General features: G+C 39.3%; 2 protein-coding genes across 2 annotated transcripts in view; one reads left to right on the top strand and one right to left on the bottom strand.

The window, feature by feature from the left end:
* The window catches only part of fhip1b (FHF complex subunit HOOK interacting protein 1B), a 51,838-nt gene extending 42,998 nt beyond the window's left edge, over positions 1-8,840 (bottom strand). The window contains exon 1 of the mRNA XM_030080582.1: positions 8,527-8,840. The gene's annotated coding sequence lies outside the window, so the exon portion shown is untranslated. The remainder of the gene's footprint in view (positions 1-8,526) is intronic.
* Positions 8,841-14,678: 5,838 nt separating this feature from the next.
* Positions 14,679-24,079, top strand: cnga4 (cyclic nucleotide gated channel subunit alpha 4). The gene is made up of 7 exons (XM_030081248.1): positions 14,679-14,815; positions 15,169-15,270; positions 16,378-16,484; positions 18,601-19,184; positions 20,252-20,497; positions 21,999-22,164; positions 22,847-24,079. The coding sequence occupies exons 1-7, from the start codon at positions 14,679-14,681 to the stop codon at positions 23,674-23,676; spliced, it is 2,172 nt and encodes a 723-aa protein (XP_029937108.1). The 3' UTR covers positions 23,677-24,079.
* Positions 24,080-26,296: the final 2,217 nt, after the last annotated feature.

Here is a 26,296-nt window from a genome sequence, read left to right as displayed (position 1 = left end):
CTAAACTATGATTAAGTACCTTTTATCTGTCAAGTATATAATTCAAAATGTAATAAGAGGTCTATCCATGTCATCATCTTACATAAACTTTTATTCACGTAACTTATAGAAAATTTGCTATATTGTAATATATATTGTTTTCAGGATATGAATATACCTATAATGGGTTATGAGATTTAGGTCATATCGCACAGCCCTAACATTTTTTGTCAGTTCAGTCTACATGGTCCTCATAGTTGGTTCTGCTGAGAACCATAAAGACTGAATCATTAAATTTTGTGCTTATTACACTTTTTTGAACTCCATCATTGAGTTGGACAGGGGTTATGTATTCTCCCCATTATAATTTTTTGTGTTTGTTAGTTAGTTGGATTAGATATCTAAAAAAAAATTATCAACAGATTTGCATGAGACTTGATGAAAAGGCTGGTCATGAGCCAAGGGACAACTGATTATTTTTCCACTCTGATTGGTCAAAATAGGGCATGGCAGTCATTTTCAAATGGATTTACAGAACATCATTAAACTTGATGGAAGGGTTGGTCATGTGGCAAGGCAGCACAGATTTTTTCACAGTAATTGGACAAACGGAGGTGTGGCAGTGGGTGTGATTAACTCTTGGTGATTGTCCACATGTTGGACAATCAACACTGATATGCAAAAGATATGCACTGGCATATCTTGACAACTGTGCTGGCAGAGGTATATACTAGGGCTGGGCAATATACTAGTATATCAATGTCATGATAAAAGACTAGATATTGTCTGGGATTTTGGATATTGTAATATTGTGATAAGGCATGCATGTTCTGTTTTCCTTGTTTTAAGTCTGTGTTACACTTAAGAGATGCAATTTTCTGAACTTATTAACACTGTTCTAGCTGTTGTAGTATTTGCCTCTATGTGCTTGGTCATCCCGTGCACATTACTAATGACTGTTGTGACAATAGTCAACCCCAAAATATCATCACATATCGATATTGAAGTAACTGGTCAAAAATCCAGTGATATTTGGTTTTGTCCATGTTGCCCAGCCCTAGTATGTGCTCTACTGAGTACTTTTTTCTAGTTGAGCCTAAAGGCTCTTCACTTGCACTTTGAACAATCCAGTGAGCATCGGTATTACTTTTTTACTGCAGATAAAACCTGCGTTCACTGTGCTTCCTTCAGCGCATGTGGTGGCTTTGAGGATGCCACTAACTCAGTGTCAGTGCCAGGATATACAGGATATACTCACTGTGGGAATTCATTTTGTCATTTTTGTACTAGGCTTTCCACTGATCTGATCGGCTATATCAGATCGACCGATATTTTGCATTTTATGCAATTTGTGTGATCGGCTGTAATGTCTTAATTCGCTGATCTGATCAATGACGTCATTGTCTTGTTGAAACGTTTTGCAGATGCTCCCGTTGCATTGTTTTATCTGTCTCATTTACTCAGAAGAAGTTCCGCACCACCGCCATGTTAGTTTTGAGCCCTGTCTCTATGTGACGGACAATAAAGTTTTTTGAATCTTGAATCATTCCCTGTTGGATTCAAACAAACATGTCGGTGGTGTGGGACTTCTTCAAAGTGTCTGAGACAGATAAAACTCAAGCCATTTGCAATCTGTGCAACACTATAGTCAGTTTGGGGCATGGCAAAGATTGTTAAACATTGGCAAAAATGCTTGAGAATATTTTTGTTGATACTCAGTAAATGGTACATAAGTATATACAGTAAATAAACAGGTTATTTAAATAAACATATAGCTCCCTCATGTGATCGGATGGGAGACCGGTTTATTTAAACTCACTGATCGGTGATCGGTGATCAGCCCCAAAAATCCTGATCGTGTAAAGCCTAGTTTGTACACAGAAGTGGTAATGTTTGAGGAAAAGACCACACTGGGGGCCACATTAGATTTGGAGTTGTGGAAAATGTTAACAGGCTTTTTGGCCAAACTTGAGGAATTCTTCGCACAGCAGTGCACAGGGCATGACCATCAGCTGTTAAATTTTTTGTTTGTTTGTTTTTTTAAAGATATTTTTGGTATTTTTAGAGAGAGGAGAGGTAGGGGAGAGAGACAGGATTACATGCTGCAAAGGACCTGGGCTGATACCCAGGATGCTGCGTTCAGGACTCAGCCTTAACAAGAGGTACGTGCTCTACCACATGAACTACCAGGGCGACCAGCTGTTGATTTAAAATCTCACAACTGGTTGGGCTGTCACAGAGGGAAGGTGTCTCCCCACTTTGTTGATGCTTTCATTTCCATATTAACATCTGGTGGTTGGCTCTTGATAATCAATGATGTGCAGTGTTTCCCACACATACGTATGTTAGTTGCCCAAGTACAAATCAACCCCATAAATGTAGTGATGCTTAACAGTACATATCCTCGGTCCCTGACACATTAAAATGCCAAAGGACGCAGTAAAATCACCATCGATGCAAACAGGGGATGCACCCTATTCTTACAGTGATAATGCTAAAGCAACGCCTTATCCCTCCATCACTGAACAGGATTGGATGACTTAGTGAAGGAGGCTGATTCAAAACAGAGGGACTCAGGCTGCGGCTACCATTGAAATAAAGAACATTATCCCACAGGGCACCACAGCATTCTGGAGTTAACAGCAAGTGCACTCAAGCATCCAATTAACTTTAAGGTTTTCAACCCAGTTCACAGGAAGATGCTCGACTTGAGTCGGCGAGTAAATTGTATTTTTTTTATTCAAACAAATGTGTGCCAGAGGTTACACGATTCATAAAATGAATTGTCCCTGCATAACTTCCAAGTTTGTGTGAGTGGGAGGCAGCAATTTTGCTGGAACTGAACTGAAAGGTCAAGTCACTTTGTTTTGAATCAACCTTCTTCACTGAATCAATCCTGTTCAGTAAACGAGAGAACAAAGGCTCATTACATTTAGACTCATGTTACAGTTTACTTTGGTTACTTACTCACTGAGTGACTCAACCAACTGGTGTCTGAATCATTGAACTAAGGATATCTGCACCTTTATGTCTGAACAAACAGCTTATAAATCTTCACATTCCCTTAGGTGCCTTTTGTCTTATTCGGACCTGGAATAATATGCAATGGCCTTGATGATATTTTTGGATTAGAATATCTGTGATTCTATGAAATAAAAATACAAAAATGCTTAATTATTAATTGCACAAATTATGATTGAACAAATTATTCTTCTGTTGATCAGTTTGTAAATACAACAGTACTTCAAAGTGAATTGACTTTCACGGTCAGAATATAACAAACAGTAAAACAAAATAAAATCAACATCAAATCATCAGTGCAAATCTAAACAGCCTCCAATGCAAAAAAGTTATCTTTTCATTTTTGTGCAACAACGTGGCCATGCTAGGTTAAAGCAAAGTAGTTTGTTTATAATTTCTGGCTCTCCTCATACAGCTCAGGTGCTTGTTCTTGAAGGAGCGAATGTTCTCTCTTCCCCTTTGCTGTCCCTGCACTCAGTAATGATGAGAGGAAGACAGCACCACTACTGTCCTACATAACAACGTGGGGGGAGCATAGCATATCATACAGTAGAGCAAAAATGGGTGAACTATGCTCTAATATATATGATGAGCTGTGAGACACAAGTGTGTTTAGGAGTGACGATAAGCAGGGATGTAATATGAATGGACAGACAATGTGAATGGAAATTTTACCTTTTCCAAGTAAGATAATTTATGATATGACTTTTGATATTTGGTTTGTCTTTTGTATTCATAACATTTTTGCTTTAATTGTTACTAAAGCTGTCTATCTTCCAACCATGTAAAGCACATTATTTTCATTGACTTTTCCACCTCGGCACTCTCCTGTTATAACTATGCTATCAACATAAGCCACAGAACAATCCAAAAGGTAGTGATGTACTGTAATTTATCCCATTACTTTTGTTAACTGAGGTTACACTGAGTTCAGGACTGCCTGCCTAAAGTGTAGGGCATTGTCTGTATCATCCTGCTAACAAAGGTCACAAAGTTGCAGTTTATACCTCTACCAATCAGAGCCAAAGCTGATAATTAACCAGGACTGTTGCAGAGTTCATGGTTAATCTGTCTGCACTGATCTCAAGTTCCCGACAGCAGTAGGACTTAAGGTAAGTGTGAAAGGGGCACAACACACAGCCCCCTTCTTCCCTCCTCCACTACTCACTGAGCCAATAGCAAGTGGCACACAGTTGACTGATGATGAATGATGCTGTCCTGCTCCAAAGTTTACTTCAATGACCCTACTTCATTTTTACGTCATAGTATAAACTCTGCTGTGTACGATGGGGTTGACAAGAGGGTAAATACACTTAGCTTATCTCAATGTCCTGCCTGCAAAATGTCTTAAAGGAACAGTGAATGAAAATATGTCAGAATTCATTAGATTTTTTTTTTTTATAATTGGGTTTAGAAATCACCATCTTAAATTCTTTCTATGCAGAAAGGCCTGTTATTTTCTCCTTAATCAAACTAATGGTTTTGCTGGTAAGGGATTAAAAAATTACTTTCACATTTATGGGCTGGGAGGATCAGAACACGACCTCAGGTTTTATTCCTCCTGCCCATTTGACTGACTCTTCAACTGCACGATATCCTCTGCTAGCATGTGCTAGCTTCAACAAACAATTAGTTAGCAATTAACTGTTAGTTGATTAGCACAATATTATACGCTCCAAATACACAATTTTTATTGACCCAACAATGTTAGCATTTTGTTGAAAGGCAAAAAGAGTAGGATTTTCCTAAAAAAAAAAAAAATGTATAGCATCATACAAAAATGATCCCTCTCAACCATCATCTCTGAGCCACTAGCAGTGTGTGTTGGTGTGTGTGTCTGCAGAGACCCTGCACTCTGCCTGGATTTTCTCGTTTTGCTGAGCTTGGGACTCTTCTGGGAAGTGGGTGTGTATCTACCTGCCAATCACAGTGCGCGGGGTCTGATCGATAACATAACATCCAATAGGAAGCTACGAAAAAAAGCGTATTTGGAAAAAAGGAAATCTAGCAAGGCGAAACACCATGCGGAGAAAACTCGTTCCACAGCGAGAGTGAACCTGGGGTTGGCTTTCACCTGCTGGTGAGCACTGAGGGAGAGGATGAGGATGAAGAGCGACCTGGGTGCTGGCCTTTTTTCTGTGGGACAGGTAGGTGCTGGCGAGCAATTTTTTTTTCCTACGACAGCAAGGGAATGTTTTGTTTAACCCTAACCCTAACCGATAAATTCAAGTAATTCTGCCTTTAATGTTGTCAACGGTTATCAACATGATTTTGAATTTACCACCTCATATCACACAGCCCTAGATACAGCTCCTATCTAACACTGTGAGATACGACAATATATATCATGGGACAAGAGATATTGGTTTCATCACTGTAGGCACAAAAGCCCCTTTTTGGCAGTATTTTACGTTACTGAGTCAGAGCTCCTAGTGGTTTTGAAAGCACTATTACTAGAGATTGAATCACAAACATGGAGGAGCCTGACACAGAGCAAAACTCCCTGTGACACTCCAATACAAAAAAGGACTCAGACCAGCCAAGACATGATGAGGAACTTGTACACAAGAAGGTACAGTGGATATAATAAGTATAAATCTGACACTGACCAGAGAACAACACAAAGTATGCTGCTGGTTCCCATGTCAGACTTCAGCACAACAAACCTCCTCTACCTCTTACATAAGAACCACTAAAGCAGTACAGGGAGAGAAGGAAGATGTGAGCCAATGGAAGGCAAGAGTTGTAAGCAAAAGCAAACCTCAGTTCTGTTCAATGTCACTTCCAAATCTGGTCTGGCTCATCTGGTTCAAATCGGGTCTGGGACCTTGGTCACATCATTCAACCCATTTTCTCCAAGTTTCCTGTCTATCTCCACTGTCAACTACGGTTATGTGATATGACTTAAAAGTCATATCACAATATAGGTCATTTCATATCCTGATAATGATATATATCACAATATAGCACATTTTCAGAAAAGTATAAGAATAAATAGTTTATATAAAATAATCTCATGAAGAGGTCTATTTCTTCTTACATTTTAAATTATATACTTGACAAATAAAAAGTACTTAATGATATTACTATATGATTAAGTACTATTTTTCTTCTTTTATTTGAAACCTGTGCATATTTTCAATTCAACAGTAAACAAAACATCAAGTATGTAAAATACAAGTGTAATAACGGAAGGAGTCTATCTGCAATCTGTACATGCTTCCCGATGCTCACATATTTTTCCCAGGCAACAATAGTGCCATCAATCAGTCAGTTATCTAGACCATTTACTTGTGTCAAAACCCTATGCTGCAGGTGTGTGTGGCTCCTGGCGAAGCTACCACCAGGGCTTCCTGCTCCTCTCCAAAACTGTACCTGCACATAGGGCGACACAAGGCTGCTCAAGTCCACTAGACTTCTTGGCATGACCTCCGTGTTTTGTGCCGGTTGATGAAGACAACATGATGCCAGTTTGCACGTCTCATCAAGCAGCTGCAACTGAGGAGGTCTGCCTATCTGTTCTGTATCTGTTCTGATGTTGGTGGCTCATTCCCAAATTCTACAGAGTGCAAGGAGTCACTAAATTCACGGTGAGAAAAAAAATGAAAACATTGCTTCAGAGTGGACGTTTTCTCTCAGTGGATGCAGCCACGAGTTCTGCTGTTTTTACTGGAGCTTCATTAGTACAGAGTTAATAAAATGACACTGCTGTCAGTGTTGTAGTGACCAGTGAAGTGTGACACTCACACCGTGTCGACCGCTACTGCTACACTTCCACACAGGATTTATATTACACTGTGTTATTATGTTTGTTAGGCTGTCAGTTTATGTTGCCTACACCCAGGCTGCAGTGCAGAGGAATGCTAAGCATCGTCCAAACTACAGAACATAAACTCCCATTATAAATGACCAGAAAGAGTTGATTTGTGACACAACGAAATAAACGATAGAGCAAAACACAGAAAGATTGATGTATTTCTACTGTCACACGATACATATCATGATATCACACAGCCATACTGTCAGCTATCACATAATAGTGAAAATGCACTCCAAAAAATATTTTAAAACAATTAATTTCAAACAATGCCACCACACAGTCAAAGTCATTTTCATCCAATGAACGTATCCATAGCCAGACATGGAAGTTGATTCAGCTGCAATGAAGTACTGTCATAGCAACAATGTCACTGCAAATAAAAACAGCCTACATTTTCCTTGTCTATTACTTAATTATTTTAGCTGTGATACTTTTGTGTGATCAAACGGCCAAGTTACACACAGAAAATAAGATCACCGAAAATCCATGTGTGCGTTTGGCAGAAGGCAGCGTCAATATTTCAAACACAACCTTTAACCCTCCATGTGCAGTCTCTAAAAATATAAATAAGGAATTTCAAAGCACCTTTTACTTCCAGGTCACATGCTTGACGACAATAAAAATGCCAGTAAGATGAGCTCAAAGTTCAGAAGTCAAATCCAGCACATGGACACAGCCTTGATAAAAAGTAATATAGTTTTTAAAAGGTTTGACTGTTACAATCTCAGACTGCAAAGTGTAGTCAAACATTACTGTGGCAGGACACTGTGAGACAGATATTTACAGTACATAACCCACAAACATAAAAGCTGTTTTAGCCAAAATATTGTCATGCTCTAGTTAGGCTGGACCCTGCTGGCTCTTTGGGGACGTCAGTGACTCCATTCTCTTTTGTGAATAAGGGTCAGGCACAGTGAATGGAAGCTGAAGCCACTTTTTCAAGGCCTGAGTAATTTGCCCTTAGCCAAATGATACACGGTAATGAGGATGCAAATGTACTGACTGAGCTCATGACAGGATAAATGCTGTACTTGTGTAACCGATTATACTGTCCCTTTAGCATCCTATTTATTTCATTATTAGCGGAATTTTCTTTTTATTTGGACAAGTTAATTAAAGAGACAGCTTCTCACTTGGAGTAGGTGTTTGCTGCAGTGGTCTACCACACTTAACTAGGTAGCTGGGAAGCCACCCCCCATCCCCTGTCATTGAGGTAAATTCATTCATTTCAGCCAACACGTCAAAGTTGTCAACTTGAATGGTGAGGGAAGACATTAATCACTGCAGTGCCTGTGGTCAGGTGTCCCGTCCAGCCTGAGAAGCATCAATTACCACACTTACGTGGAGCTATTTCGCTAACCTAGCTTGTGAGTGCAACACTAAATACCGTAATGTCAATGCCCTTGCGTGCAAAATGGCTGATATGCCCTCGCTTTATGAAAATTACATCCCTGACCTGCAGCTGAAGTCATCGTCCCGCAACAGACTGCACACTTTCTGCCTGTGTTTACACTTACGAAAGCAATCACTGCATTTCAGCGGCGCGCCGATTTAGCAAGCTGGCTGCCGATGCCAAGATGACTAGCTAGCAGCTAACTTATCCACCGCGGACACATCAGCCGTTTCTAACCAAACTAAACTGCTGTCGCGCCGTGACCTGTGGTGATATTGCAGTCATTTTCACACATCTGTCAGGAGTTCCTCACCTCTGTGTATGTGCAGGCTTCTCAGGGAGGCTCAGTTGCTTAGACGCGCTGATATCCACGGCTGCCTGCTAGCTTGTTGCTGGTGGGCAGCTAAAGGCTAGCTGCTAGTTAATTCCTACGTGTCAGTGCAGCAGTCTTGCTAGAAGCCTCGCCAGGGGAGACGTGGCTACCTACCAAACACGCAGCTGGAGAGGCTAACAAATTAAACACTCCACAGCGCAGTCTGCCTCGCAGTCTGTTAACTAGAGATCAACATCCCGTTTCGTGATTTCACAACCACTGTTTTTTTCCGCAGCCATCTTACTTGGATTGCTCTCACACACACCCACACGCAAGGGACGCTGTGACGCCCTCTGGACGCCGCTCTGCGCCCCTGGCCGGAGCCGGGCCGGCCCGGGAACATACCGGGGGAAGTTTGCTGTAGGGAAAAGGCACAGTGCTGTCTGAGTTGTACACTTGCTGTTTATGTGTGCACTGTGCCGTCGTGTAGCTGGGTGTCCTATGTTGTGCTGTCTGCAGCACGTAATCAAAGTGAGAATCCAAACTAAAGTCATTTTAATTTTTTGTTTGTTTCTTGTAGGATGCCCATTTACTGATACCGTGGCGTCCAGCTAGTCTTCCCGGGGTCCAGAGTTTCTTTAAAGATGTGTTACTTTAGCCTACAGGCTATTACATAAACAATAGGTCATTATATTAAATATCACATAATACATACAAAACTTAGGTGTTTACATCACAAAAATAAGAGTTGTTTCCACAGTTTCCATCTTTGAAAACTGCTACTGCCCCCCACATGCGCACGCATGCACGCACACTGGTATTTTATTTTATGCCCCAACAGGACTGCCCACTATAAGATTTCTATGTTTTGTTTGTGAGTGCATATAAAAATGATACAGAAACACAGAAACTCTGTACCCCCTGTTTGTGATGTATTCCATGAAGATGTGTTGGTCAGTCATCATGCCACATTACATGTGGAGTACAAACCAATATAGTTTGCACATCAAGCTAACTAGCTAGTTACCTTAACTCTTCAGTTGGATTAATGGAGCTAATGGCTAGCAAGTTAACACATAGCTAAGTATAAAAATAGAACAAAGTTGAATATATCTATCCATATCAACACATCAGTCTTGTGAGTGTGTCATATCTCAGCTGGGTAGCTGTGTCATGGGGCTGTGAGGTTGTGTAAAAATGCAGGGGAATACTGTTAGCTCCCGATTCTTTTGTTGAAAGCCCAAGAACAGACCGGAGTCAGTCTTCAATTTTCTGATGCAATATTTATTATGGTCACATATAAAGCAAGGCAGCGCTGGTCTCAGTGTGACAGAGCTCCTGCAGGATCTCAGTCAGAAAGAGCCCCGATATCAGGAAATGATACACATTTATGTTCTTGGGCTGGGCCTGCCCCGTACAGAGGTTGGACTTAAACGCAACCAAGAATAATTGGCCAGTTACCCGGACATGGACAGGCCAACCACTGTCCATGCCTTGTTTCTGGAATGTGTGATGCTATGTGTGTGAATGTTGACTGGGCGTGTATCTAATGCAACAGACCTAAATAACAAGATAGAGAAAGTACATCTGGCTCCAGCTTTATCTGTCCTCTGCTTAGCAGCCAAGCTGCCCTGAACTATGTAATACATTGAATAATGCAAGAAACATTGAACTATACGGCCAATTGTAACAATACTTTTAAATGGCTACAACCCCCAACCCTCTCCTTTGAAAATGTTAGCCCCATTCTGTTCTGAGTGGCTTTCATTCTAACACCGCATGTAATGCAAGTTTTAATGACTGGGATCCAAAATCCTAAATTTTCTTTAATGTCATGCCAAGTTAATGCAATGCTGGTGCCCAGACTCATGTACATAGTTTGACTGAGTAGCTTACTTGTGGATGAACCTGTGTCCCAGAAATCTATGCCTCAATTTGGATCTTAATCTGAAAAACTATAGGTTGAGACCTACAAATCACTGTTCCCTTGAGAGGCAACCACTCTGCTTGTTACCACCACCAGCAATAGCTATAGAATAATAATAATAATGATAATAACTCCCTAAATATTCTTTAAAAACACTTCATTATAGACACTGCTGTCACACAGAAAATTCAATCATTTTCTTCAAAAACTATGAATGCTATTATGAACAGGCAGTAAATCAGCAAAACTTATTGCATATAAATTAAGAAAACAGCAGGCAGAGAATGGAATATATAAAATACGGGATTCTCAAACTAATACGATTCATTGTAAATTAGAACACATCCAGGGCTGTTTTGAGAATTATTATGAAAAATTATACGCACAACCAGAAATAAAGAATGATGATAAGATAGTCCTTTTTGAACTCACTTGAATTACCATCAGTGACAGAGGGTCAAAATAGACGTTTAATGGCTAAAATTACTCCAGATGAATTGAATGCAGCCATTACAGGACTTAAGGCAAATAAAGCACCGGGAACAGATGGGTTTACGTCAGAGTGGTACAAAGCTTTTCGGGAACCATTATTACCCATGGTATTAAAGACTTTTAATCGGGTAATGGAAAAGGGAGAGATGCCACCTTCACGGAGGAAAGCCATTATTTCTATAATACCAAAGGAGGGGAAGGACAGTCTGAATTGTGCCAATTATTGACCAGTGAGTGTATTAAACCATGATTATAAATTGTTTACCTCTATATTGGCCAGATGAATAGAGAAAGTTCTCCTGGATATAATTAATGTGGATCAGACAGGGTTTATTAGGCAGAAACAAACACAAGACAATATCAGGAGGTCTTTGCATGTTATGTGTCACATTGTAAATAAAAAAACTGAGGCGGTGCAATGCATTGGATGCCGAAAAAGCATTCGATGCCATCCGTTGAACATAGCTATATAAGGTAATGCAGAGAATTGGCTTCCATGAGACTCTAATCAAAACCATACAAACCTTGTACGATAAACCAACAGCCAGAATCAAAATAAATGGAGGACTCTTGCGCAATTTTTATAGAGCCGTTGAGTCAATGGATTAGACAGAAGAGGGAAATAAAGGAAATAGATATGGCTGGAGAAGTACAAAAGATAGCATTGTTCGCCGACGATGTGTTGCTGTATGTAAGCCAACCGATACATACCATCCCAGTGTTGATGAATACCTTAGAGGAATATGGAAAATTCTCAGGATATAAAATAAACATCAACAAGACCCAAACCCTTACCTTCAAGTACGACCCAGATCGGTTCTTTAGGGAGAAATACTGCGTTTACCCAGACACTGAAACAATGAAATATTTGGGAGTTATCCTGCCTAGGGATCTAAGTAGATTATCAGCTCTTAATTACGACCCGTTTATTATAAAAATACAGATGGGCTTGGAGAGATGGAACCTATTGCCCTTTTTGAGTTTGGGTTCATGAGCTGAATCAGTAAAGATGAATGCATTGCCATAGTTGCTATATTTGTTCCAGACCCTACCAGTAGCAATAACAGATCAACAATTCGGAGAGTGGGACAAATTTATGTCAAGATATATTTGGCAGGTGAAAAAACGTAGAATTATGTATAAGACTTTGCAGTTAACTGAGGAAAAGGGATGATTGGCTCTGCCAAATTTAAAGGATTATTACAAAGCAGCACAAATTAGACCACTGGTCTGCCTATGTAACCCACCGTACAATGCTAGATGGAAAGAAATGGAGAGAGATATGGCAGTGAGGGTGCCTATACAGGCTATTGCGGGGGAGAGGGGATTGATGAAGTATCTGATGGAAAAGGAGGACCAGTGGATACAATTGGCTCTAACAATATGGCACGAGGTAATTAAATCAAATGAATTGAAAGAAATTGGAAGAGTGTTAAGATGGTGTGCATTTGATATGGATTTTGTCCCAGATACGATGGATAGCAGGTTTAGGGTCTGGAACAAGAGGGGACTAACTACCTACTGTACCTTCATCAACATAGGGGTGATAAAGAGTTTTCAAGAGATGAAGGACAAACATCAAGATCTTTATAGGTACTTACAAGTGCGCCATCAAACTGAACAAATCATTACAAAGGATAATGTAGATAAAATAAATGTTGGGGTACTGAAAGTGTTTATTGATCATGCATATAATTCAGATCAAGATTATCTCCAGACTATATATTGGTTTACAGGAATTAAAATAACACAATACATTGTATACTAAAGAGAGATGGGAAGGGGAGGGCAACTTTGCTATGTCAGAGGAGGAATGGGAGGGAATGTATAAACAGCAATGGGAAACCACATGCTCCTCAATTTGGAGAGAGTTTGGTTGGAAAAATTTAACAAGGTTTTTCATTTCTCCAGCCCAGAAAAAAACATATCATAGTAGGGGCGGATTGCTGGAGACAGTGTGGCTCAGACAATGCAAATCACCATCATATATTTTGGGGTTGCCCTCCCATTTCCTCTTTTTGGTTAATAAATGTATGGAGGAGATCTTACACATACAGATTCCACTCATATTCGAGACATTATACTTAGGTAAAGTAAATTGAGAATTTGAGGCACACAAAGATAAGTACTTATTCGAAATAATGATGGTGGCTAGTAAGAAAAGTGGTTTCACTGGAGGATGTGTTGGCAGAGAGACAACTGTCCAAAATATTGACCATTATAGATAACCCCTGCCACCCCCTCCATGACATAATAAACAGGCAAAAGAGTAACCTGAGCCACAGACTGATCCAGCCCCGCTGCCTTATTCACTGCCTCACCTACAGTAGGTGAGGCAGTGACTAAATTGAAAAACCTATAGTGCTGCACTTTTCTAGTCTGTTTTTAATGTGGTTTTATTGTTCTATTGTGTTATGTGTGGCTGTTTTTATGTGCTGCTATGGCATTACAATTTCCCTGCAGGTATTCATAAAGTTTATATCTGTCTATCTATCTATCTATTACAAGAAAATGGTTGAAACCAGAGATACCAACAGTTGATGAATGGATGGAAATAATATATGAAATCTTGGTGATGGAGAGGTTGATATTCTCTCTGGGGTTACAGAAAGACAAGTTTGGCAAATACTGGGCAAAGTGGTGTGAGTATGTGACCCCATTGAAATCATATTTGATCTGAAAACTAAATGGATGAAAAGAGTTGAATGACTAGGGTACACCTGTTTTATGGAAAATGCCTGTTTTGGAATGTTGCTGTCATTTTGTTTTTGTTTTGTGTGTTTTATTTTTTTTATTTCTGTCATGTTTGAAGCGTGATTGTGAAGAAAAAAGTGTAAGAAAATAAGATGTAAAAAAAAAAAGGGGATAACAATGTATGTGTGAGTCTGACTCTGGAATAAGGACATTGACAAAAGGACATAAAAACTTGGAACACAAGAAAGTACTGACATGTAAAATGTTTTTGTATTGCAAATCCCTGAAAAAAATGTAAATAATAATAATAATAAAAAAAACTATGAATGCATGGATCCTTATCCAGGCATGGGGGCTGTTTCATCTGCAGTTAAATATTGCCACAGCAACAGTTTCAGTGCAAACAATCAGTATAAACTATAAAATAGGCACAATTTCCATGTGGATTACCTAATTACTTGAAATGTGATGCTTTTGCTTGAATCAAAGCAAAGTAATCCACTGTCAAATAATGACACACCAAAAATAAGATCACTGAAAATACACTGGTCCAGGTTCACTGTGAGTACAGTTTGGCAGAAGGCAGCCTTTTGCAAGTAAGGAAACTCATTACACCTTTTATTCTCAGGTCACATGCTTGACTATGGTAAGAATGTCAGTAAGATGAGCTCAAAGTTCATAAGTCCAGGCTGCCAGTCTGTTTGTTTATACCTCTAGCAGGTTCTGGATATGTAGTGGAGGAGTTCTCTGGGCTTAGGCTTTACAGCAGGACAGGTAATAATTCCCAGAGGATGCAGGGCATCTGTTGTGGTTCCTTTCCATGGAGACCAGCATCACTAGGCAATGCTCAGGTAGACCTTGTTTATCATCAGGTAAAACAAGCAATGCTGCTTGATACAAGTCAACAGGGTTATGCAGACAGCTGGACTCAGCTGTGTCAAAGCAGGTAGAACTCAGGAACACTTGATCAAGCGCAAAGGCCATCAGCACTTTGGGAAAAAAAATGTGTTAGTAAAATCCCCAGACTAACTTGAAGAGGATGGATAAAATAGATGGCGTTAGCATTAACAGATGGCAGAGGCTGTTCAGGTGGCGTCAGATGCAGAAGGTGAATGAAGACAAGAGGGAAGAGGGGAAAGATGACAGCACCCTGCAGGAAGTTAAACTCAAAGTGAAGTGAGTGTGTCCTTTTTTTGCAAGGATGATAAACAGCATCCTTAAATCATAGGAAGAGCATTACAGTCAATAGAAAATCATGACATTGTTCACACAAGTTTAATGGTCAGACTAGGAATAAGGTTGTATATTTACACAGGCTCTCTGCATACTATTGATAAAGAATGTACAGTGCATGTTTTTGAAATTAACTTACAAGTAGGTGTATTAGTGTTGACATATAACTAAAATGTAACTATGCAAATTCAGTGAATGTTTCAGTATATGCACATTATTCATGTTTGATTGATTGCATAGCCACTAACTGTCTTTACTTCTCCATATCCTCAATTCTCTAACCATTCCCTGATCAGCTGGAAAGAATGGGTGGTCGATCCATCAGAACAGTTCTACTACATATGGCTACGAGTCATGATCTTTCCAATTTTCTATAACTGGGTGATTATAATTTGCAGGTATATGCATCTAATATAATGTTATTGCCTAAGTCACACAGTGTGATTTAAAAAAATGAGAAGAAATGAAGTGCATCTTTCTCTTAAAGGGATAGTCCCCCACCCCCCCACGCTATCTTCTTTTCATTATTACTGAGAGCTGGATACTGGCTGGATGCTCCAAATGCCAACTGTTAGTGTCAGCTAACATTCTTAAAAATGTTGACCTTAACATTACCAATGGTAAAACTATTTTCTTGTGCAGTCTAAGGTATCTATACTTCCATCTGTGTGGTGGCTACTGCTCCTCTGGCATGGAGTGATACAGAAAGTGCAGAGGTTACTAGATCTTTCCAGATGGTGATTAAATTTTGAACATGTAAAGAAATATACACAGGATGTTATAGGGTGCACTGCATCTACAAGCTGATGTTCCATACATAAAAAGGTTCTTCAACCCTGGAGCAATCTAGGTAGGTGCTGGAAGTCAGGTTTTATATTTAGTCAAAGAAGACTAAAATAAATAAGTAAGTAAAAAAATAAAAAAATAAATAGTGAACTTGTACTGATTATATTACTGTCAGAGCTCCACTTCTCAGTTAAAAAAAAGAACAAGGAATTCTTATGCTGCCCTGAAGATGAGAACGTAAACAGGACACTTAATAGCGGTACTGAGATGTATACTCTATGGCAGGCAGCTACAGCAGTCGTTTCAATAGGTTTTCTATAACAACCCATTAACTGCGAACATGTGAGCCTTTAATGCTTTCATACCTATGGTATACAATTGTGGGATAGTGTTGTTAAATCTTTGAGTGGATTAAGGCGGTTATTTTTAACAGTGTTAGCTGGGGGGTCCAGTTCAATGGCAGGAGGCTAACAGTTAGCATTTGGAGCATCCAGCACTCAGTAACAATGAGAGGATGATAGCACCACTACTGTCCCACAGAACAGCTGGGGGAAAGTAAAATAATTTCACATTTTACAAATTTGATGGACTATCCCTTTAATTTATAGTGGTCTGTTCTAATATGTTTACCCTTTTAAACACATTTTAAACCAATTTTCAGAAGATTCAATATTTATATTAGGCCATGATAATTTTACTTAATACTTACATATTCCTAGGACATGCTTCCGATCAATTGATGTAAACTACCTTGCTGTGTGGCTGACATTGGACTACCTCTGTGACCTCATGTATGTGGCTGATATGATCGTCAGAGTTTGCACTGGTAAATGTTTTGTTCCTGTTACTTTTGCCTTAGAATAGCATAGAATTGAGTGGGGTGCCATGGAGTCTCAGTGATTAGCTCTATGGCCTCCCAGACAAAAGATTGTAGGTTTTTCTTCCCGGTCCTATCTTTGTGGAGTTTGCATCTGTTCCATTGTGTTTATCTCTCCACACAGTCAGGTTGATTGCAGTCTCTAACTTTCGAATAGGTATGAATGCAAGTGTCTGTAATTGTCCTGTGATGGACTGGACACCTGTTTAGGGTAGAGTTTCTCAACCTTGGGTCCTTGAGGTGGGAAATATGGAAATATGGAAATATGGGTAATATTTTACTTTCACTGTTATTTCATTGACTAGAAGTTAGTCCAATGAGAGAACTGGTAAGAGTCTGCCAATCTACAATATAGTTATGAAATAACCAAATTTGATCAGAATGGGATCCCTGGGACATCTTATCAAACACAGGTCTGTGGCCTGATGTGTATGAATTTAGGCGTCCTTGACACCAAAAAGGATGAGAACCACTGGTCTAAGGTATTTCCTTGCCTTCAACAAAGTGCATGGTGGGATAGGCTCCAATGATCCTGAAAAGAAATAAAAGACATGAATGAACCAAATTGAACTTTTTTTTTTTTTTTATCCAAACCTGTATACTGCACTGTTGTAACTGTTGTATCCTGATGTAGAATGTACATTATCAAGTTTGCAATCACATTTTTATGTTCTTGTGTCTTGAAAAAGTTGTTTCTTTTTGGCAGTTTTAAACTAAATCTGAACTGTAGAGATGCCAGTGTTAGTTCTACATACTTAAGCAACTGAAAGACAGATCACTGTAGCTTCAATCAACAGCACAGTGGTTTTTATTTGCACTTAATATAATGGCAGTGGTTTCCCTGGTGCCAAATGAGCTCATTGGTATGACTATCTGGGGATGAGGTAACTGTGTATTGTTAGAACACTGAAGTAATAGCTGCTGAAAATGTGGCTCTGTGATCATATGTAACAGTCGTAATGTCCTGGCTGTATTTTTGCTAAGTTTAATGCTTTGTCAATAAAAGTATCTGTTTCTTTCAAAAACAAAAAATGAACAGTTGTGAATCACTGAGAATTTTTTTTTCCTTTGAAAGAAATGTATACTTTCATTCACCAAGCATTAAACTTAGCAAAAATATAGTCAGGACATTAATATTACTGTTTGACACAGCTGTTTTTTTTTTTTTTTAATTATTATTATTCAGTATTTCCACATGATCACAAAGACACATTTTCAGCAGCCATTACTCCAGTGTTCTAACAATACACTGTTACCTCATCTGTTCTCTGGTACCAAATGAATTGATTTATGAGAAAAGCCACTCCTTTCGTATTAAATACAAATAAAAACAACAGGGCTTTTTCACAGCAGCCATTTGACATGAAATGGCAGGGTAAACACAGGTGTTACTAATGATGTTGATGAAGCTTCTGTTCCATGCAGGTCTCACAGTCCGGCTCCTGCTGTTGTTCATGCTGCTTCTCCTAAGAGACTCTGGTATACCTAAATACAACAGAACCTTAATTAATGTCAGTGGTAGCATCTGTGTTTACCCTGCTATTTCATGTTAAAGTGGCTGCTGTGAAAAAAGGTATAGGTAAGGTAAAAAAAAAAAAAAAAAAAAAAAGGTAAAGGTAAAGGTAAAGGTAAAGGTAAAAACACCGAAAAGGAAATAGCTTGCTCTAGACCAGGGGTGTCAAACTGGTGCCATGGAGGGCCAAGAGGCTGCAGGTTTTCATTCCAACCGAAAACTCCACCAGATGATTTCACTGATTAGTTCCTTCTCTCTGCTTGGAGGTGGGGTGATGTGGAGTGAAATCACCTGGTGGAGTTTTCGTTTGGAATGAAAACCTGCAGCCTCTTGGCCCTCCATGGCACCAGTTTGACACCCCTGCTCTAGACAAAAGAACATAAACATTTCTGTGATTCCAAACTTTTGAGCAAAAATATATTTTGAGGAAGACAGGCACTGCCTGCTGCCAAAGTTTGTCCCAAGCTAAGCAAAGACTAGAATTACATTACATTATATTACAGTACAGAAAATGTAGTGTGGGGTTTGATTATCCTGTGCTGCCCACTGTAGGTTACCTGGAGCAGGGTATCCTGGTCAAGGACAGAGCTCAGCTGAAGAAGCGCTATCTGCGCTCCTCTCGATTCTTATGGGACCTGGCTGCTGTGCTGCCCACTGACCTCCTGTACATTGTTTTTGGCATCCACACTCCTATGGTGAGGATCAACCGGATTCTCCGTACGCCACGACTCAGTGAGGCACTGGATCGCATGGAGACCCGAACCTCCTACCCCAACACCTTCCGCATCTCCAAGCTCATGCTCTACATCTTTGTGCTGATCCACTGGAATGCCTGTTTCTATTTTGCATTGTCCAGTTACATTGGCTTTGGAGCTGACCGCTGGGTTTACCCCAATATCACCAATCCGGTGTTTGCCTCCATGCGCCGCCAGTACTTCTACTGCTTTTGGTTCTCTGCCCAGATCTTCACCACCGTGGGCGACACACCCCTCCCTGACAGGGAAGAAGAGTACTTGTTTATGATTGCAGACCTGCTCATTGCTGTGCTGGTGTTTGCATCAATTGTGGGCAATGTTGGCAATGTCATCACTAGCCTGAGGGACCGTGATAATGTCTTCTTCCCTAACCATGAGCTGGTAAGTGGGTAATATTGGCATAGGTGTGGACCTCAGCCACATGACTTGGAATCAAGTCACAAATTGATGAATTTAGACTCGATTTGACAAAATAACAAAAGACTTGCAACTTTGGCTTTAACACCATTGACTTCACTTGAACTTGAGCCTTTTGACTCGGAAAGACTTAATAATCGACCTTCCCCAAAGCCACAGATTAAAAATTATGCAATTAACCTATGCTTGCAGGTTCTCCAGTGGTATAAGGAAACCTAAGCTAAGTTACCCTTAACCATAGCAAACCTGACTTATCAACACTGAGCTACACCTGATCACCTGGTAACCTAAATCTGATCAAACCAATCAATAATCTGTGTCTAACATTAAGTTACATATCTGTTATTGATGAATGGCCACCAGGAACTGAATGAAGTTACCACCAACAGAACCTACATTAACTACAGGGATGGAACGCGAGAGCAAAGGCATTAGTATGTAAGAGAAAATCAGTTGTGAGAGGAGTAAGTGAAAAGAAAGAAAAATATTTTTGCAAGAGGTAGGCTCTGGCATTCTTTGGAATAAAGTAAATCTTGCCATGGGTGGCACATCCCTGTCACCCAAGTGTGTTGCCCAAGGGCCTTTTTTATTTATAACCAAATTGATCAACAGTTAAGATGCATTAGTAAATTGAAATGGGGTGTGCTAATAGATCATATGCAATAATGTCAAGATACAGGGCAGGCAGAGGTACGACAAATGATTAAATTAAGATTGCTAAAGACCGCGTTATGACATATTTATGACTCAAACCTCTAAGTATAGGACTTGACTTGAACTTGTCAGTCTTGCCTTGTGACTTGATTTCGGACTTGACTTTAGACTTGACGTGAGACTTGAATGCAAGGACCTGAGATTTAATTGTGACAAAATAACAACTTGGACCCACCTCTGGAGATTGCTGTCAAGGAAGAATAGACTGAGATAACACTGTTAAAAGTGCCACGTGTAAGATGGAATCACAATTTTGTCATTCACATTCATAATTTGAAGCTAAAGGAAATAGGAATAAGGGAATCTTTCTATCTCAGGTGAAAGCCTACCTGCGGAGTCATCACATCAGTAAGGAGCTTCGCAAGCGTGTCAGTGACTGGTACCAGCATCTTCACATCAACAAGAAGATCACACGAGAGAATGAAATCCTGCAGCAGCTGCCTGTCCAGCTGCAGACTGAGATCGCTGTCAGCGTTCACCTCTCCACGCTTTCCAAAGTCACCATCTTCCAGAACTGTGAGACCAGCCTGCTGGAAGAGCTGGTGCTCAAACTCACACCACAGGTCAAGGGAATTAAGAAAGAAATAGCAAGAAAATTGCCAGAAAAAAACAACAGCCAGAAAAATTACCAAAACTAAATTTTAAGTTACAAGAAATTTACCTTAAAAATGGCCTCAAGACAGTTATTAAAAAACAATGAGAATATGACCAGAAAATTAGCAGAAACATTATGAAAAATTTTAAATAAAAATTATTCCATAAAATTGCAAGAAACTTTCTACAAAATGTTCCCCAAAATTCGAAAAAAAAAAAAAAAAAAAAAAAAAAAATCTGCGTGGATGATGCAACATCATGCTAAACTTTTCAGAAATGCAAGGGGAAGTACCCGTAAAATGAACCCTCCTATACAGTAGTGCAATCATAGAGGACGGAGACTGCAGCACTTTTGTGAGGTTTTTGATGGCCCGCGTGTGTGTGTGTGTGTGTGTGTGTGTGTGTGTGAGAGTGTGTGTGTGTATGTGTGTGTGTGTGTGTCCATAAGGCATATTATGAGGGAAGCGGCAATTTAGCAAAGTGCTAATGACTGTTTTTCAACTGCTGACCACATGTACAACCATGTGGGAGAAAGCACTGTAAGATGGTTGATCCATTTGCTGTTATAATGAGTTTATAATCTCTGGGGTGGCTGACAATGTTTACATTCAGTTTCATCTTGACTCCTACTCAATGACACATCGAATTAAAGAAGCAAGCTCATGTGCCATGCACTTCACAGTTCCAGTTGTTCCTATTGTGAAATATGAAAGTGAATGAAACCACAGAATTCTTTGGTTCAAATTCATGTCATTTCATTCTAGTCTCTTCCACATTGTTTAGTACAATGGCAATTAACTACAGAGCATTCTAAAAAGGAATGTGTCATTTTGCATTTGGATAAACACATGTGATGCAAAACCACATATTTTAAAGGGGTAGTTCACTCGTTTTGAAAAATGTGACATTATTTCACTTCCCCCCTCCGAGCTGTTATGTAGGACAGTAGTGGTGCCGTCTTCCTCTCATCATTACTGAGTGCAGGGACAGCAAAGGGGAAGAGAGAACATTCGCTCCCTCAAGAACAAGCACCTGAGGTGTATGAGGAGAGACAGAAATTACAAACAAACTACTTCGCCACATACTCTTATAAAAAAAAAAAAAAAAAAAAAAATACTAGAAATTACTAAGGCCATTGCATATTATTCCAAGTCAGAATATGTCCCCAAAAGGTACCTGGCATATAATGTTAAAAGGCATCTAATATAATGTTATTGCCTAAGTCACTCAGTATGATTTTCATAATGTCTTAAAAAAAATGAGAAGAAATCAAGAGCATTTTTCCTTAAAGGGATAGTTCACCCATTTTGGAAAATGTGTTATGATTCCCCCCAAATTTGATGATGTGTAGCATAATTTTTATAGACTTTAGAAAAATAAATAATTAAACATGGAGCTATTTTCTTGTGCAGTCTTAGCTCTCTGTGCTGATATTTCAAATTCCTGTCATGCACTCTGTCTGTCTTGCAGGTGTACAGTCCAGGAGAGTATGTATGCAAGAAAGGAGATGTGGGCCATGAAATGTATATCATCAAAGAGGGAAAGCTTGCAGTGGTAGCAGATGATGGAGTCACACAGTTTGATGTGCTGAGTGAGGGGAATTTCTTTGGGGAGATTAGTATCCTCAATATCAAAGGTACGTTTAGATACTCAGTATTTCTGAAATTGCTGTCCAGGATGTTCATCTTTATAGTATTTATGCATTCATGTAGGTTAGTAGGTTGGACAGCAGTAAGATCCACAGGGCCATATCTCCATTCTATATGGTGCATTGCCATGAATTTTGCTGACAGCATTCATGTTGTCAGGACCATGAAATCTGTCCATTTTGGTGAACCTCTGACCTTCTCACTATGGCTGCTAGCAGGCCAAATTGTCAGTACTGCAGTGGAATGTCTCAAAATCTATTGGGTGGATCACTGTGAAATTTGGTGACAACATTCATGTTGGCTCTCGGTTCTCGGTCATAGTGAACAAACGTCTTCTGATATTTTCAAAATTCACATTAAAAAAAAAAAAAAAAAAACTCACATACCCTCTGCAGTACTCCAATGTCCCTGTGGTGTAGGTGAATCCCCATTTGAGGACCACTGATCTAGCACCACCAGCAGGCCCAGCATGGCATCTGCATTTGAAATAGCATACTTGTTTCCAAACAGACCACAAAACATAAACCACATTAATGTGTTCCAGTGTTAAGCTTGCATGAATGGGTATAGGTATGGGGCAAAGAGTAGAAATATGCTAATGTATTTATATGCAAATGTCATGGATTATTACATTACATTTTAAAGGATTCCCATTACACCTCCTTTCAGGCAACAAATCAGGCAATCGTCGCACTGCCAACATCCGCAGCATTGGGCACTCAGATCTGTTCAGCTTGTCCAAAGAAGACCTTACTGACGTGTTGTCTGAGTTCCCTGCAGCCAAACGCCACCTGGAGGAGAAAGGCCGACAGATCCTTACCAAGATGGGCATGCTAGAGGACACAGGGGAGGGTGAAGCTGGGGAGGCAGAAAAAGTGGAGACCAAGTTAACTAGGCTGGAGAGCAACTTAGATGCCCTCCAAACCAAACTAGCCCGGCTTATGGTGGAATTAGAGTCCAGCAATTCTAAAATGCTGACCAGGGTGGAACAGCTAGAGGTGGAGGTGCAGGCTTTGGAGAATCAACTGCCAGAGAATGAAGGTGTAGAAGGAGAAGGAGAGGATGAGAGAGGTGAAGGGGTAGGACAGGAGGTTGAATGGGAACGAGAAGAGGCAGAGGGAGAGGAAGAGACTGTAGATGTGAAGGTAAAAGAACAAGAACACGTTGAGGATAGTGATGATGTGACCAAAGAGGGAGATGGAGAGAGTACTAAAAGTATGAGGGAGGAGACAGAGAAAAAGCATCAGGACTTGGAGAGAATGGTGGAGGGAAATGGCTGTTGGGAGAAGGGCTTGGATGGAGGAGAAAAAAAAACAGGAGATGATGGAGAGAAAAGCCAAGAAAAAGGAAATATCAGACCGGGTAAATGGAATGGAAATGTCCTTGAAAAGGAAGGTGAGAAAAAATGGACAAGAGAGGAGAAAAAATCAGACCATAATGAGAAGAAAGAAAAAGATAAAGAAAATTTAGACAACAAAGGGGAAGGGGGAGAAGGATAAAGGGAGGAAATGTGGATCAAAACCAAAGATTAGAGAAACAAAGAATAAAATATGTGGTCAGTTACTGGTAGATATTTCAACCTCATTTGTGACTTGTGGCACTACAAAGTTATACCCCCAGATGGCAGCAAACACCATATTGAAGCACTGCACGTTTGCATGATAATCTACCTCACCCATATTTCATCACAAATTGTATATTAGTTTTTCTCAATGGCATTTCTTGAATCATTTCTAACATTCTCAGAGCTCCAGGTGCATTTGCCAAAACAGCTAATATGAACCCAAAACATTTCACTTATGATTCAATATTACATTTTTGTTTTGAGATTAAGTCCCTTCGACAATGTGTGAAACAAAGGTGGTCAATGTTTAGATGTTTGCTATGGTCCTTATCTCCAGATTTCAGAATTGTGCTACTTTTCGACACTGACATTGAATGCTTATTTTATTGAAGGCCTTTGTTTCTGTATTAAACTGCAAAATTCCCACAGCAATGTATGTATAGCATGGAAGCATAAAATAAATAAATGAATGCCCTGTTATTCTGAATTAATGAGAGAATTATCTCTGATTTCTGAATTTTCTATAACATGAAAAAAGAAATCTGCCCTGTTTTCCTGAATCAATGCATTAATATTCACAGAAGTAAGAGAATCTTTTTGATGGAAAAAACTGCCTTGTTTTTTTTTTTTTTTTTTTTTTTTTTTTCAAATTAACAAGAAAATTATCTCAGAATTCTGAGATAATGACCTCATTAATTTACACACACATGCACGCACACACACACACACACACACACACACACACACACACACACACACACACACACATACCAAAAGCAAAGTTTAGGCAAATGGTCCCCTGACAAATGAAACAGTGATGGCTGTTTTACTCTTCATTTTTTACAATGTTGAAGCATCAGGCTGTGGTTATTTAACCCCCGTTCTGACACTTACCATTAGAGAGAGACCTCCACTGAGTGCACACCTCTAGTTATCTCATAAATTAAGAAAAATGTGACAGATTACAGTAAGTGAATGCATCACTCTTCTGTAGCCTTGTATAGTACAAAAAAAATACAACACAAAAAAATTGGCATTGTGGAAAACCAATATACCGCATAGTAACACACAGTAAAATTACAGCTCTACAGTGAAGATGTGATCCATGAAGTCGAACATCCTGTCACTCTGGTCACAGATTTTCATCCCCTTGATATTTTCCCTTGCAATACAATTAGTGGAAAATCTTCTTGCATCCAGCAACAATATGGCGAAACCTCTCTCAGTCTCGAGGATAAGATCCCGCACAAGGTATACAAGAATGTCAGGAGATGTTGGGCGTTGTATGGCCTAGTGGTGCATGGGAATGTATGTACACCATTCTCACACATTTGGGACACACATTCCCTTCAAGCTGTTGAAGATGTGAGAAACTTTCAAGTTTCTCACATCTCGATGAGCAAATGATCAGTTTAGCAGATGTTACAACAATTCCATGTCACTGATATTTATGGATTATATAGCACTGATTCTTGGGAATTTGGATAAATCATGTCCCACTAAGAAAAATGCTATTTCTGTTGGAAATTTACAACATTTTAATGAATAAAAAGAATCAAGGGCATAATCAGGGGGTCCTTTGCACATTTGTAAGTTTCTTTCATAGGTTTATTTTTAATTTTTATTAAATTAATGATTATATGTTGGCCCATGGCCTACAAAACCAGTTGTCCTCAGATAGGAGATAATCATTTCAACTTGATTAAAAAAACAAAGAGCAATAATTTCATTGAATAATATATTTACCACATGAAAGAGTACATCATAATATGTATTAAAAACTACAAACAATGAGTTTTGAATAATATTTACTATTATTTTGTGGTTGTTCAAATTGTGGCCCACATATTCATCACCACCGTCAGATATTTATTTATTAAAAAAAAAAAAAAAACTCTTCAACTACAAGGTCAATTACATTCCTGAGGAGCCCTTTTCAAACCTTCAGCTCTACTGCATGCTTCAAGACCGCTCAGGCTCCTGGAAGTTTGCTATTTTCTCTTAAATCTCTTCATATTTTTGGACACTGCTACTGTCACAACCATAACATGTCAACACTGTCACTTTTGTATGAAAAATATTAGATTACATTATGGCATAAATGTATACTTTTTAAGAAGAGGTCTGATGCAGGTAGCAACAGGGTGAAAACAAGCTGGCTAATGTGAACAACTCATGCTTATCATGTGAAAGAGCAGGTTTTTGTCTCCACCGTCAGACGTCACCACCGTCAGGTTTTCTGTCTGACGGTGATGACTGAAGTCTGAAAAATGCTTATAACAGTGCTCAGGATTCTTATTTTTTGTACCAAATAGTTAAATAAAGTTGTTAAGCAAGAAGCCATTGACTTGAGTGGTATAAATTTTGGAAATGTATGTTGTAATGAGGCCACTGTCACCACCGTCAGATTAGTGTCACCACTGTCAGAGGCAGTTATATTGGTTTTAAATGAATATGCTTACAATATGATCCTTTGGTGCTGTTGAATTATTTATTAGTCTCTTTTAATACAAAAATATGTTTTTCAAAAAAAAACAAAAAAACAAAAACATTAC

The sequence above is a fragment of the Myripristis murdjan genome, chromosome 21 (genome assembly GCF_902150065.1).
Source record: "Myripristis murdjan chromosome 21, fMyrMur1.1, whole genome shotgun sequence".
Taxonomy (NCBI): domain Eukaryota; kingdom Metazoa; phylum Chordata; class Actinopteri; order Holocentriformes; family Holocentridae; genus Myripristis; species Myripristis murdjan.
This window is presented reverse-complemented; position numbering and strand designations above follow the sequence as displayed.